Raw genomic sequence first — 13272 nt, 5'->3', positions numbered from 1 at the left:
ATATACACACATATATGGTGAAGACCCAGGTGTGGTGGTGCATGCCTTTAATCCCAGCACTTGGGAAGCAGAGGAAGTAGGATCGCCACAAGTTCGAGGCCACTGTGGGAGTACATACTGAATTCCAGATCAGCCTGGGCTAGAGTGAAACCCTACCTCAACCCCCCCCTAAAAAAAAACTATATAGTGAGCTGGGCATGGTGGCACATGCCTTTAATCCCAGGGATAGGGAGGCAGATGTAGGAGGAGGATCACTGTGAGTTCAAGGCCACCCTGAGACTACATAGTGAATTCCAGGTTAGCCTGGGCTACAGTGAAACCCTATTTGAAAAAATATGGTGGTGAGGGATATAACTTGGCTCACCCTTTATAATTTACATACAATGGAAAAAGATTTTGCTAACTTATGTCTAGAATAAGTGCTAACTTCTCACAGTATATGAAAACAAGCATTCTATTTCCACAAGATTAAGATATAAACTTGCCGGGTATGGTGGCACACACCTTTGATCCCAGCACTCAGGAGGCACAGGTAGGAGGATTGCTGTGAGTTCGAGGCCACCCTGAGACTACATAGTGAATTCCAGGTCAGCCTGGGCTAGAGTGAGTCCCTGCTTCAGAAAACCAAAAAAAAAAAAAAAAGAAAAGATATAAGCTCTGGGCTGGAGAGATGGCTCAGCGGTTTTAAGGCACTTGTCTGCAAAGCCTAAAGACCCTACTTAATGCCATATGTACAGGGTGGCACGTGCCTCTGGAGTTCCTTTACAGTAGCTAGAGGCCCTGGTGCACTCTCTCACCATCAGGCATTGCCAGGCTTGGTGGTGCACGCCTGTAATCCCAGTACCTAGGAGGCCAAGATAGGAGGAGTGCTGTGAGTTCAAGGCCAGCCTGAGACTGCACAGTGAATGTCAGGTCAGCCTGGGCTAGAGCTAGACCCTACATCAAAAAACAACAACAACAAACAAATAAACAAAAGAAAGAAAGAAAGAAAGAAAGCCGGGTGTGATGGCGCATGCCTTTAATCTCACTCTGGAAGGCAGAGGTAGAAGAATCATTGTGAGTTCGAGGCCACCCTCAGACTACATAGTGAATTCCAGATCAGCCTGAGCTAGACTGAGATTCTACCTCGAAAAAAAAAGGGGGAGGGGAAGGGTTGGAGATATGGCTTAGTGGTTAAGGCATTTGCCTGCAAAGCCAAAGGACTCAGGTTCGATTCCCCAGGACCCACATAAGCCATATGCACAAGGTGGCACATGCTTCTGGAGTTTGTTTGTTGTGGCTGGAGGCCCTGGTGTGCCCATTCTCTCTCTCCTCTCTCTACCTCTATCTCTCTCTCAAATAAATAAATAAATAAATAAAATACTTTTTTGGGTTTTGTTTTGTTTTTCAAGGTAGGGTCTCACTCTGGCCCAGGCTGACCTGGAATTCACTATGGAGTCTCAGGGTGGCCTCGAACTCACAGCGATCCTCCTACCTCTGCCTCCCAAGTGCTGGGATTAAAAGTGTGTGCTACCACGCCTGGCTAAAATACTTTTGTTAAAAAGAAGAAGATATATACTTCTGGTAAAACTTGTCACTGAGTGTATTTTGTAAGGTTTAGAGTGAAACCCTTCCTTTAGAAAATCAAAAAAAAGTGGGGCTTAGCAGTTAAGGCGCTTGCCTGTGAAGCCTAAGGATCCATGTTCTACTCTCCAGATCCCACATAAGCCAGATGCACAAACTGATGCAAGCAGGCAAGGTTGCACATGCGCACAAGGTGGCACAGGCACCTGGAGTTCGATTGCAGTGGTTAGAGGCCCTGGCATGCCAATTCTGTCTGTCTTGCTCTCACTAGCTTGCATAAAAAGAAGGCCAGCCTGTTAGGCTTGCCTCAAAAAATAAACAACAAAAAACGGGGGAAGGATCCCAGTTTGATTCTCCAGGATCCATGTAAGCCAGATGCACAAGGGGTGCATGCATCTGGAGTTGGTTTGCAGTGGCTGGAGGCCCTGGCACCCACCCATCCTCTCTCTCTCTCTTTCTCTCAAATAAATCAAATACATACATATATATATATATATGTATATATGTGTGTGTGTGTGTGTGTGTAATCCTAAAAGTAAGCCAGGTGTGGTGGTCCACACCTTTAATCCCAGCACAGTTAGGAGGATCACCGTGAGTTCGAGGCCACCCTGAGACTCCATAGTGAATTCCAGGTCAGCCTGAGCTAGAGTGAGACCCTACCTCGAAAAATCAAAAAAAGAAAAATCCAAAAAGTGGGCTGGAGGGATGGCTTAGCAGTTAAGGCACTTGCCTGCAAAGCCAGAGGACCCAGGTCTGGTTCCCCAGGACCCACGTTAGCCAGATGCACAAGGTAGCACAAACATCTGTAGCTTGTTTGCAGTGGTTAGAAGCCCTGGCATGCCCATTCTCACTCTCCCTCTCTCTCTGTCTCTCTCACTTTAATAAATAAATAAATAATTTTTAAAAAAATCCAAAAAGTGCTTGGGAGATGGTATTTCACAGTCCCCATGTAAAGCCAGATGCATAAAGAGGCATATGTATCTGGAGTACATTTGCAGTGGCAAGAGGCCCTGGTTTGTGCATTTTCTCTGTGTACCACCAAGCCCGTACATTTCTTTTTAATATATTCAGTTTTTTCCTAAGTAAGCTGGTCATGCTTTTTTTTTTAATTTATTTATTTGAGAGCGACAGACACAGAGAGAAAGACAGATAGAGGGAGAGAGAGAGAATGGGGGCGCCAGGGCTTCCAGCCTCTGCAAACGAACTCCAGACGCATGCACCCCCTTGTGCATCTGGCTAACGTGGGACCTGGGGAACCGAGCCTCGAACCGGGGTCCTTAGGCTTCACAGGCAAGCGCTTAACCGCTAAGCCATCTCTCCAGCCCCTGGTCATGCTTTTAACAGTGCTTTCCAAAGCATTCTTCATCAACAGATATAACTGATTTTGTATTTAATCAGTCCATATGTATTATTAGCTTTCATTGTTAAATTGCTGCTCTTGTCAAGAGATGGTGTCTCATTGTGTTGTCCATGGTGCTCCTAAACTGTTTACTGTTGGGCTCAAGTGATCCTCTCAGTATATGCTACTAGTTTCTTTTTCTTTTTTGATTCTTCAAGGTAGGGACTCACTCTAGCTCAGGCTGACCTGGAATTCCAGGGTGGCCTCAAACTCAAGGTGATCTGCCTACCTCTGCCTCCCAAATGCTGGGATTATAGGCATGTGCCACCACACCAGGCCTTAGTTAATTTTTCTTTTTTTGTGTGTTAATTTTTCTTTTTTTATTTTTAGAAAAACAGAGAGAGAGAAAGAGAACTGGCACACAAGGGCCTCATCCATTGCAATCGAACTCCAGAGGCTTGGGCCACCTAGTGGACTTGTGCAACCTTGCCCTTGCCTCACCTTTGTACATCTGCTGAACATAGGGTCTGGATAATTGAACATGGGTCCTTAGACTTTACAAGCAAGCATCTTAACCACTAAGCCATCTCTCCAGCCTTTTTTTTTTTTTTTGAGGTAGGGTCTCACTCTAGCCCAGACTGACCTGGAATTCACTATGTAGTCTCAAGATGGCCTCAAACTCGGTGATGTTCCTGAGTGCTGGTATTAAAAGTGTGCGCCACCACACCCAGCTTGTTATTAATAAGCAGCAATATCTATAATCTCTTTATTTTTGTTTGTTTGTTTATTTTTCCAGGTAGGGTTTCACTCTAGCCCAGGCTGACCTGTAATTCACTCTGTAGCCTCAGAGTGGCCTCAAACTCATGGCAATCCTCCTACCTCTGCCTCCCAAGTGCAGGGATTAAAGGTGTGCACCACCATGCCCAGGTTATAATGTCTTTAAAATACTAATTAAAAAAAAATTTGAGCTGGGCAAGGTAGTGCACACCTTTAATCATAACATTATAATAAAAGAGAGACTGATTGAGAGGGGGAGGGGTTATGATGGAGAATGGAGTTTCAAAAGGGAAAGTGGGGGAAGGAAGGGCATTACCATGGGTTATTTTACGATCATGAAAGTTGTTAATAAAAAAAAAAAATTGAAGCCGGGCATGGTGGCGCATGCCTTTAATTCCAGCACTCGGGAGGCAGAGGTAGGAGGATTGCTGAGAGTTCGAAGCCATCCTGAGACTACATAGTGAATTCCAGGTCAGCCTGAGCTGGAGTGAAACCTTACCTCGAAAAACCAAAAAAAAAAAAAAAAATTGAAAAAAAATTTTTGAACTTTGTTTTGAATTTTTTGAAAGTTTTCTGGGCATAGTGCACACCTTTAATCTAAGCACTTGGGAAGCAGAGATAGGATCGCCATGAGTTCGAGGCTATCCTGAGACTACATCATGAACTCCATATCAGCCTGAACTACAGTGAGACCCTACCTTGAAAAAAAAAACAAACTATAAAAATAGATTATTGACTAATTCCATAATTATAGACAATAAACCATGATAAATCCCTCCCCCCTTACTAATTTGTTTTTGTTTTTTGAGGTAGGGTCTCACTCTAGTCCAGACTGACCTGGAATTCACTATGTAGTCTCAGACTGGCCTCAAACTCACAGCCCATTTTTTTAAATATTTTATTTTTATTTATTTATTTGAGAGAGAGAAAGAGAAATAGGCAGGAAGAGAGGGAGAGAATGAGCACGCCAGGGCCTCCAGCCACGGCAAACAAACTGTGTACTCCCTTGTGCACCTGACTTACTGGCTTATGTGTATCCTGGGGAATTGAACCTGGGTCCTTTGGCTTTGCAGGCAAGCACCTTAACCACTAAGCCACTTCTCCAGCTCCTCTTTTTTTTGTTGTTGTTGTTTTGAGGTGAGGTTTCACTCTAGTTCAGGCTGACCTAGAATTTACCATGTATTCTCAGATTGGCCTAGAACTCATGATTATCCTCCTACCTCTGCCTCCCAAGTGCTGGTAGTAAGGGCATGCATCACCATGCCTGGCTAAATATTTTTATCTTATTCTGGAGTTGGTATTTCCAATATTTATTCTCAAAACCACCTTTTTTTTTTGTTTGCTTGTTTTTCTAGATAGGGTTTCACTCTAGCCCAGGCTGACCTGGAATTCACTATGTAGTTTCAGGGTGGCTATGACTTTACAGCGATCCTCCTACGTCTACTTACTGAGTGCTAGGATTATTATTTTGTTTGTTTGTTTGTTTTGTTTTCAAGGTAGGGTATCGCTCTAGCCCAAGCTGACCTGTAATTCACTCTGTAGTCTCAGGTTGGCCTTGAACTCATGGTGATCCTTCTACCTCTGCTTCGCAAGTGCTGGGATTAAAGGTGTGTGCCAACATGCCCAGCTCACACTTCTTTATTGTATATCTGTATTTTAAATATTTTATTTATTTATGATAGAGTGAAAGAAAGAGAGAGAAAGAGGCTGGTAGAGAAAGAATGGGCACACTAGGACCTCTAGCCACGGCACATGAACTCCAAATGCATGCACCACCTTGTGCATCCAGCCTTACTTGGGTACTGGGGAATCGAACCTGGGTTCTTTGACCTCGCAACAAGCACCTTAACTGCCAAACCATCTCTCCAGCCCTCTTTTTTTTTAATTTTTTTTTATTTATTTGAGAATGACAGAGAGAGAGAGAGAGAGAGAGAGGGAGGGAGAGGGAGAGGGAGAGACAGATAGAGAGAGAATGGACGCGCCAGGGCTTCCAGCTACTGCAAACAAACTCCAGATGTGTGTGCCCCCTTGTGCATCTGGCTAACGTGGGTCCTGGGGAATCGAGCCTCGAACCGGGGTCCTTAGGCTTCACAGGAAGCGCTTAACCGCTAAGCCATCTCTCCAGCCCCAGCCCTCTTTTTGTATTTTTGCGAGAGGATCTCATATACCCCAGGCTATGAAAGAATTTGAACTCGTCTCTCCTGCCTTGGCCAGTTGAGTGCTCTAATTTTTGGTTCATGCCATCACCTCTGGCATCGTTATTGACACTTCAGAACAATGGTATAGTCTGCTGAGTGGGGAAAGGAACCATGAGTTATTTTACCCAAATAATATTGATTTCCTGGATTAATTGGTGCCCTTGTGATTGATCTACCTATATCCCTTGCACTAACAAAAGGAAAGCATTAACTTCATCACCTACAAAAAAATTAGGGTCCAACTCTTTCACCAGCTCAATTCTCACTGCACCACATCTACCTGTCCTTATTACCACTTTTTAATACTCTATGTTCTCTATCTTGTTCCATGAGAATGTGTTGGCTTTTTATTATTTATTGGAGAGAGAGAAACCAAGAAGCAAGAGGAGATGGAGAGAAAGAATGGGTGCACCAGGGCCTCCAACCATTGAAAACTCCAGACTCATGCGTCCCCTTGTGCATTTGGCTTACGTGTGTCCTGGTCAATTGAATCTGAGTCCTTAGGCTTTGCAGGTAAGTGCCTTAACAGCTAAGCCATCTCTTAGTCCACAGTCAGGTGAATTCATATTTTGTATTTTTGAGGTAGGGTCTCTTTCTAGCCCAGGATGGCCTTGAACTCACAGTGATCCTCCTACCTCTGCCTCCAGAGTTCTGGAATTAAAGGCCTGAGCCACCACACCTGGCTCTCTGGATTTTGTTTCTAATACCTCAAGGGATGTTTTTTTTTAATTATTATTATTATTATTGTAGTGCTGGAGATTTAAACCACTATGCCTCTCAGTTATACTGCTAGGCCTTGCTTGAACCAGTTGCATTTAGTTGCTCAGACTGGACTTTAACTCATGATTTATTTAGTCTACCTAGCAATCCTGTGAAACTGGAAGAGGAAGTGAATGAGGCAATTAAGTGATTTACCCAAGTAGCAGAATCAGTATAGATCCCTATATGTCAGACATTCAGCTTTTTTTGTTTGTTTTTCAAGGCAGGGTCTCGCTCTAGCCCAGGCTGACCTAGAATTCAGTATGTAGTCTCAGGGTAGCCTTGAACTCACAGCAATGCTCCTACCTTTGCCTACTTAGTGCTGAGATTAAAGGTGTGCACCACCAAACCCGGTTTATGTTAGATATTATTTAAGTGAACAAATGAGGCAGGCATGCTGGCATATACTTTTAAAAAATTAATTTTTTCTATTTTAAAGATTTATTTTTATGTATTTATTGTTAATATTTTTTTTCAAATTTTTATGAACAACTTCCATGATTATAAAAAGTATCCCATGGTAATACCCATCCTTACACCCCCCCCACACTTTTCCCTTTGAAACTCCATTCTCCATCATATCCCCTCCCCCTCTCAATCAGTCTTTTATTTTGATGTCATGATCTTTTCCTCCTCTTATGATAGTCTTGTATGGGTAGTGTCAAGCACTGTGAGGTCATGGATATCCAGGCCATTTTGTGTCTGGAGGAGCATGTTGTAAGGAGTCCTACCCTTCCTTTGGCTCTTATATTCTTTCTGTCATCTCTTCCGCAATGGACCCTGAGCCTTGGAAGGTTTGATACAGATATTGCAGTGCTGAGCACTCCTCTGTCACTTCTTCCCAGCACCATGATGCCTTCTGAGTCATCCCAAGGTAACTGCCATCTAGAAGGTTCTCTACCAAAAGTGAGAGTAGCATTAATATATGGGTATGAACATTAAGAGAAGTACTTACTGGGCAGTTTGGTGAGCATAGTACATGCATTTAGCCAGACAGCAGCAGACATTACTGAAAGACCCAGAAACCAGACTGGCGCCATGACAGACTTCAGTAAGACGCTGCCTCAGCTAGGCCTAAGTTTCAAATTCCTGCTTAGACAGAGGACCTGAGTCAGCCCCTAGACATGTCCAGGCATGCCCAAGACTTGTCCCTTCTGCCTCAGCCAGTCAAAAGAATACAAGGACAGTTATTGTTTAAACCAACCAATCATGTAACCACCCCCTACTTCTTTGTTCAAATCCCTATAAAAACCCTGCCCTCCCATACCTGGGGGCTCCTGCATGGATGCACTGTGCTGGTGAGGTCAAGAGTCCAAGATTAAGCCTGAAATAAAGCTCTTTGCCTTTGCGTGTGGGTTTGGTTCTCCTTGGTAGTCACTGCAGGTGCCAAGAGCTGGGCATAACAATTACACCCCTAGGGCTCATGGCTACCCCTGTTGTAGGTTTTCAGTATCAGGGATATATTCCCTCCCATGGAGCGGGCCTCCAGTCCAATTAGAGGGTAGTTGGTTTCCACCATGACAGATGTGCCACTATTGCACCCGTTGGCTCATTTGGCCTGGTTGGCCAAATATAAGACTTGCAGTGTCCACTGTTGAGTATCTTCACTGGTGATTTCTCTCTCCCATTGATCTACATGTATAATGGTTTCTTCTAGCTTTCTGTCAGTTGGTCTACATGGAAGAGATTTTCAGCTCAGTTCCAGCAGGATTTCTCAGTGGCCTTGCAGCCGAAGTATGTGGAGTCTTCAGCAATAGGGTCTTGCCATCTATTCCTGGACACACCTTTTTTTAAAAAAGTATTTTTTTAAGTTATGAGAATTTGTTAAGGATAGGGTGAAAACAGGAGAGAAAGAACAGCAAGAAAGAAGAATTCATCCCCTACCAGCAAGGCTAGGAGGGAAGAGGAAAAGATCAGAGAAGAAAGAATTTCTCACTGGGCATGGTAGAACACAACTTTATAAAATATTCTTATTTATTTATTTGACAATGAGAAAGAAGAAGAGAAGGAGAGAGAGAGAATGGGTATGCCAGGGCTCCAGCCACTGCAAATGAACTCCACACATGTGTGCCCCCTTGTGCTTCTGGCTAACATGGGTGGGTCCTGGGGAATTGAACCTGGGTCCTTTGACTTTGCAGACAAATGCCTTAAATGCTAAACCATCCCCCCAACCCTAGCACACACCTTTAATCCCAGCACTTGGGAGGCAGAGGAAGGAGGATAGCCCTGAGTTCTAGGCCAGCATGGGGCTACAGAGTGAGTTTCAGGTAGGCCAGCCTGAACTAGAGTGAAACCCTACCTCTAAATAAACAAACAAGCCAGGCGTGGTGGTATGGGCCTTTAATCCCAACACTCGGGAGGCAGAAGTAGGAGGATTGCCATGAGTTCAAGGCCACCTTGAGACTCCATAGTGAATTCTAGATCAGCCTGGGATAGAGTGAGATGCCACCTCAAAAAACAAACAAATAAACAAATAAATAAACAAATGGATGCAATTTCCTCAACTACACAGTGATCATTTCTCATACTTTTCCTATCCACCAAAGTTCCTTTCATAGTACAATTCAACAGCAAGTACTTAATAATTTTTTTTGTTTTTTTTTTTTTTCTTTTTTGACTTAGGGTCTCACTCTAACTCTGGAGAAACTGGAACTCACTCTATAGTCCCAGGCTGGCCTCCAACTCAGTGATTCTCCTACCTCAACCTCCCAAATGCTGGGATTAAAGGCATGTACCATCACGCCTAGCTCAATATTGTTAGTCTATTTATTTGAGTGAGATATGGAGAGGGTGTGTATGAGCATGCCAGGGCCTCTTGCCAGTGTAAATGAACTCCAGATGCATGTGCCACTTTGCATCTGGGCACTGGGGAACTGAATCAGGGCATGTAGGCTTTGCAAGCAAGTGCCTTTAACCACTGAGCCATCTCTTTGGCCCATCATTTTTTAAAATTTATTAGAGAGAGAGAGGATGGACACACCAGGGCCTCCTGCCACTGCAAACAAACTCTGGATGCACGGGTCAATTTGTGTTTCTAGATTTAAGTGGGTACTGAGAAATAAAAGGCCAGTCATCAAGCTTCACAAGCAAGTACCTTTAACAACTGGGCCATCTCTCCAGGCCCTCACTATTTTTCTTTTAAATATTTATTTATTTGAGAGAGAGAGGGAGGGAGAGAGAGGGGGAAGGGAGAGAGAGGGGGGAGGGAGAGAGCGGGGCAAATAGAGAATGGGTATAACAGAGCATCCAACCACTGCAAACGAACTCCAGATCTTGTGTATCTAGCTTATGTGGGTGTGCTGGGAAATCAAATCTGGGTTCTTAGGCTTCACAGGCAAGCACCTTAACTGCTAAGCTATCTCTCCAGCCCATAATTTTTTTTGAGGTAGGATTTAAATTTTTTTTTTTTTCGAGGTAGGGTCTCACTCTGTTCCAGGCTGACCTAGAATTAACTCTGTCATTACAGGGTGGCCTTGAACTCATGGCGATCCTCCTACCTCTGCCTCCTGAGTGCTGGAATCAAAGGCCTATGACACCATGCTAGGCTTGAGGTAGGATCTTCCTATGTATCCTTTTTTTTTTTTTTTTTGAGGTAGGGTCTCACTCTATCCCAGGCTGACCTGGAATTCACTATGGAGTCTCAGGCTGGCCTCGAACTCACGGCAGTCCGCCTACCTCTGCCTCCTGAGTGCTGGGATTACAGGCGTGCACCACCACGTCCGGCTTCTGTGTATCCTTGAATGGCCTTGAACATGCTATGTTGACCAGCTGGCCTTAAATTTGCCAGTTTACCTCTGCCTCTCCAACCCTGGGATTACAGGCATATGACACCACATAAACTTCAATTAAAAAAAAAAAAAAAAAAAAAACAGCTATCTGGGGATGGTGGTGCACGCCTTTAATCCCAGCACTTGGCAGAGGTAAGAGGGTGAGTTCCAGGCCAGCCTGGGACTACAGAGTGAGTTCAGGTTAGCCTGGGCTAGAGGAGACCCTACCTCAAAACAAACAAACAAGAAAACTGCTGGGCGTGGTGGCGCACGCCTTTAATTCCAGCACTCAGAAGGCAGAGGTGGGAGGATCGCCATGAGTTCGAGGCCACCCTGAGACTACATAAGGAATTCCTGGTCAGCCTGGACTACAGCAAGACCCTGACTTGAAAAACAAAACAAAAAAACCTAAACGATTCATAAATGAACATGTATCTCAAATGTTTGAAAAAGGTGTATGTGTTCTGCATACAGCCATAAAGATATTATTTACAATTTATCTTATACTTGGCAGTCAAAATACTTATTTGCACTCTGCCTCTGCCTCTATTTTACCTGCCACCATCAAAGTCCTGCTTGGGATTTCTCTCACAATTTGGAAACCACAAACTTTTCGCTGTCATTCTGCTCTCAAGTAGGAAAGCGTGACACTGTCTTCATACACTTGGTACAGTGACAAAATGTCACTTCCTAAGTGATACCGAGCAGGGCGTGGTGGCACACGCCTTTAATTCCGGTACTCAGGAGGAAGAGGTAGGAGGATTGCTGTGAGTTCGAGGCCAGCCTAGGGGCAGAGTTCCTCAGGTCAGCCTGGCCTAGAATGAAACCGTACCTCGAAAACGACAATAACAACAAAAAGTAATACGGAGAAAAGCAAACAGATGACACGTCCCAGGAAGCCCTGGCATGGGAAAGTGCCAGTAACTTGTAAAAGCTGGAAGTGTATTCAGGATCAGGGCCCAGAGTCGGACTCAGGGAATGACTGGAAGTGGATCACAGCCGGAGAAACAGGAAGGCTTAAATGCCAGCTGTCTAAAATAGAAAAACAGTGCGCTTCTGGCCTCGGGTTTTGTAAGGTGCAGCTAGCAGTGCCCATCACTTACACGGTGGCCGCATTAGCCACAGCCGCCAGGCAAAGCAGTCCCACGGGTCCCTCCTTGGGCAGTTTTCCAAACTCGTCCGACCTAAAGCACCGCCACCAACTCGCCTAAACTTGCTAACCTGAGGGAGGCGGAGCCCGGGTCTTTGCAAAACACGTGGGCATCTGGGCGCATGTGCACGACCTCGCTTAGTGCAACCAATCGCAATGCGGCGCTGAGTGGTACGCCTGCGCAGTAGGCCTCCAGTCGCTGTTCTTTTTGCCTGGCTCTAGCGGGCTGCTTTCGCTATCCAATGTCCACCCGGAGCGGAGAGGAGGAGCCTGCGTAGTTTGCGTGTTAAGAGGAGGGGGAGCGGGTCCGAACCCGTGCCATTTGACCCGTCAGTCGGTGTGTGAGAAGAAAAGGAAGGAGAAGGAGGTCCGGAGGAGCGATTGCGGAGATGTTCCGGTGTGGAGGCCTGGCGGGTGCTTTCAAGCAGAAACTGATGCCCTTGGTGCGGACAGTGTGCGTCCGGAGCCCAAGGCAGAGGAACCTGCTTCCAGGTGAATGACTGACCCATCCCGGGCAACCCCAGGCTTCAAAGTCCAACGGCCTGGGTGCCACAGGGCCCTATACCTCGCTCCCCTCCCTCCAAAAACTTCCACTCACACTCGCAGAATTGGCGGGCTACGAACCTTAAATTGGCACGCAGAGAAATCGGCACACTTGTGCTGACCTGACCTTCAGGAGATTTGAACCCCAGTAGTTGGCTTGAGGCCTTTTCCGGGAGGGATAACAGAACTACTGGCCACTTTATATTTGGAATCGCTGCCTCCCTGCCACCCCCACTTCGCCTGTTTAAAGCAATGAGGTTAAGTAGACTTTGCCACTGACGGACTGACACTTTAAACGGGACATTTAAATCCTATGCCTAAATGTCTCCTGTAAATGAGATTACCCACTGCACTTTCCAAACCTCAGATGAGAGCTATAAATTTGAATGACTTTTGAGACGGAAACGGTGTGGTGAGAGTAACGAGTTGGTTGTGCACCAGACACGGAGAAAATTGGCTCAGAATTCATTTGCGATGCCTGGCCCTTGTAGTTCTCGGTAGTGTCTAACGCTTCAAAGAAAGTTTGCAGAACTTTTGTTATTGTATTTGCTCTTCAAGAAGTTGTTTCATCAAATTTTAGAGCTGGAAGGGATTTTGTGGTCAAGTCATTCTGCTCGTTTTATGGATAATAAATTAAGGAACGGAGGTGAAATTACTCGCCCAAGGTCACATAATTAATATGTGCAGCCAGGGATAGTTTGCCAGGCTCTATACCCGTAATCCTCTTGCTACAATCCCATTCTGCTTCTTAAAGTTTGACCTAAAAAAGTTAAAAATGAATTAGATTTCCTTCCCAGTAATTAGCCCATTGAATAATGAATGACCCACTTCTAAGAGGTGTAACTTTAAATCAATAATATTTGAATCATCATCCCAGAGAAATTACATTTATAACATCAGATGTTGTCCTTGAGGCTTTTGAAGTGTGGAAATGCCTTCTGAGTACTTTACAAAGTAAAAAATATTTCCCTTGTATTGTTAGGGCCTTTACAAGGGTACATATGAATGGTTTTTCCACTTATCTAAGTCAAAGTGTTCCTTTTTTGTTTTCAAAAAAGTATTTCTTTTTTTAAAAAAATTATTTATTTGAGAGAGCGAGAAAGAAGCAGGTAGCAAGAAAGAGAATGACACACCAGTGCCTTTAGCCACTGCAAATGAGTTCCAGACATAATGCAC

At 44.8% G+C, this 13272-nt stretch overlaps 1 protein-coding gene across 1 annotated transcript in view; it reads left to right on the top strand.

The window, feature by feature from the left end:
- Nucleotides 1–11744: 11744 nt before the first annotated feature.
- Aifm1 (apoptosis inducing factor mitochondria associated 1) overlaps nt 11745–13272 on the top strand; it is a 62614-nt gene continuing 61086 nt past the window's right edge. The window contains exon 1 of the mRNA XM_004653959.3: nt 11745–12045. Within this exon, the coding sequence (XP_004654016.2) occupies nt 11943–12045 (103 nt within the window). The 5' untranslated portion in view covers nt 11745–11942. The remainder of the gene's footprint in view (nt 12046–13272) is intronic.

Source organism: Jaculus jaculus, chromosome X, assembly GCF_020740685.1.
Source record: "Jaculus jaculus isolate mJacJac1 chromosome X, mJacJac1.mat.Y.cur, whole genome shotgun sequence".
Taxonomy (NCBI): domain Eukaryota; kingdom Metazoa; phylum Chordata; class Mammalia; order Rodentia; family Dipodidae; genus Jaculus; species Jaculus jaculus.
The sequence above is the reverse complement of the archived record's forward strand: the minus strand, read 5'-3'. Positions and strand labels throughout refer to the sequence as shown.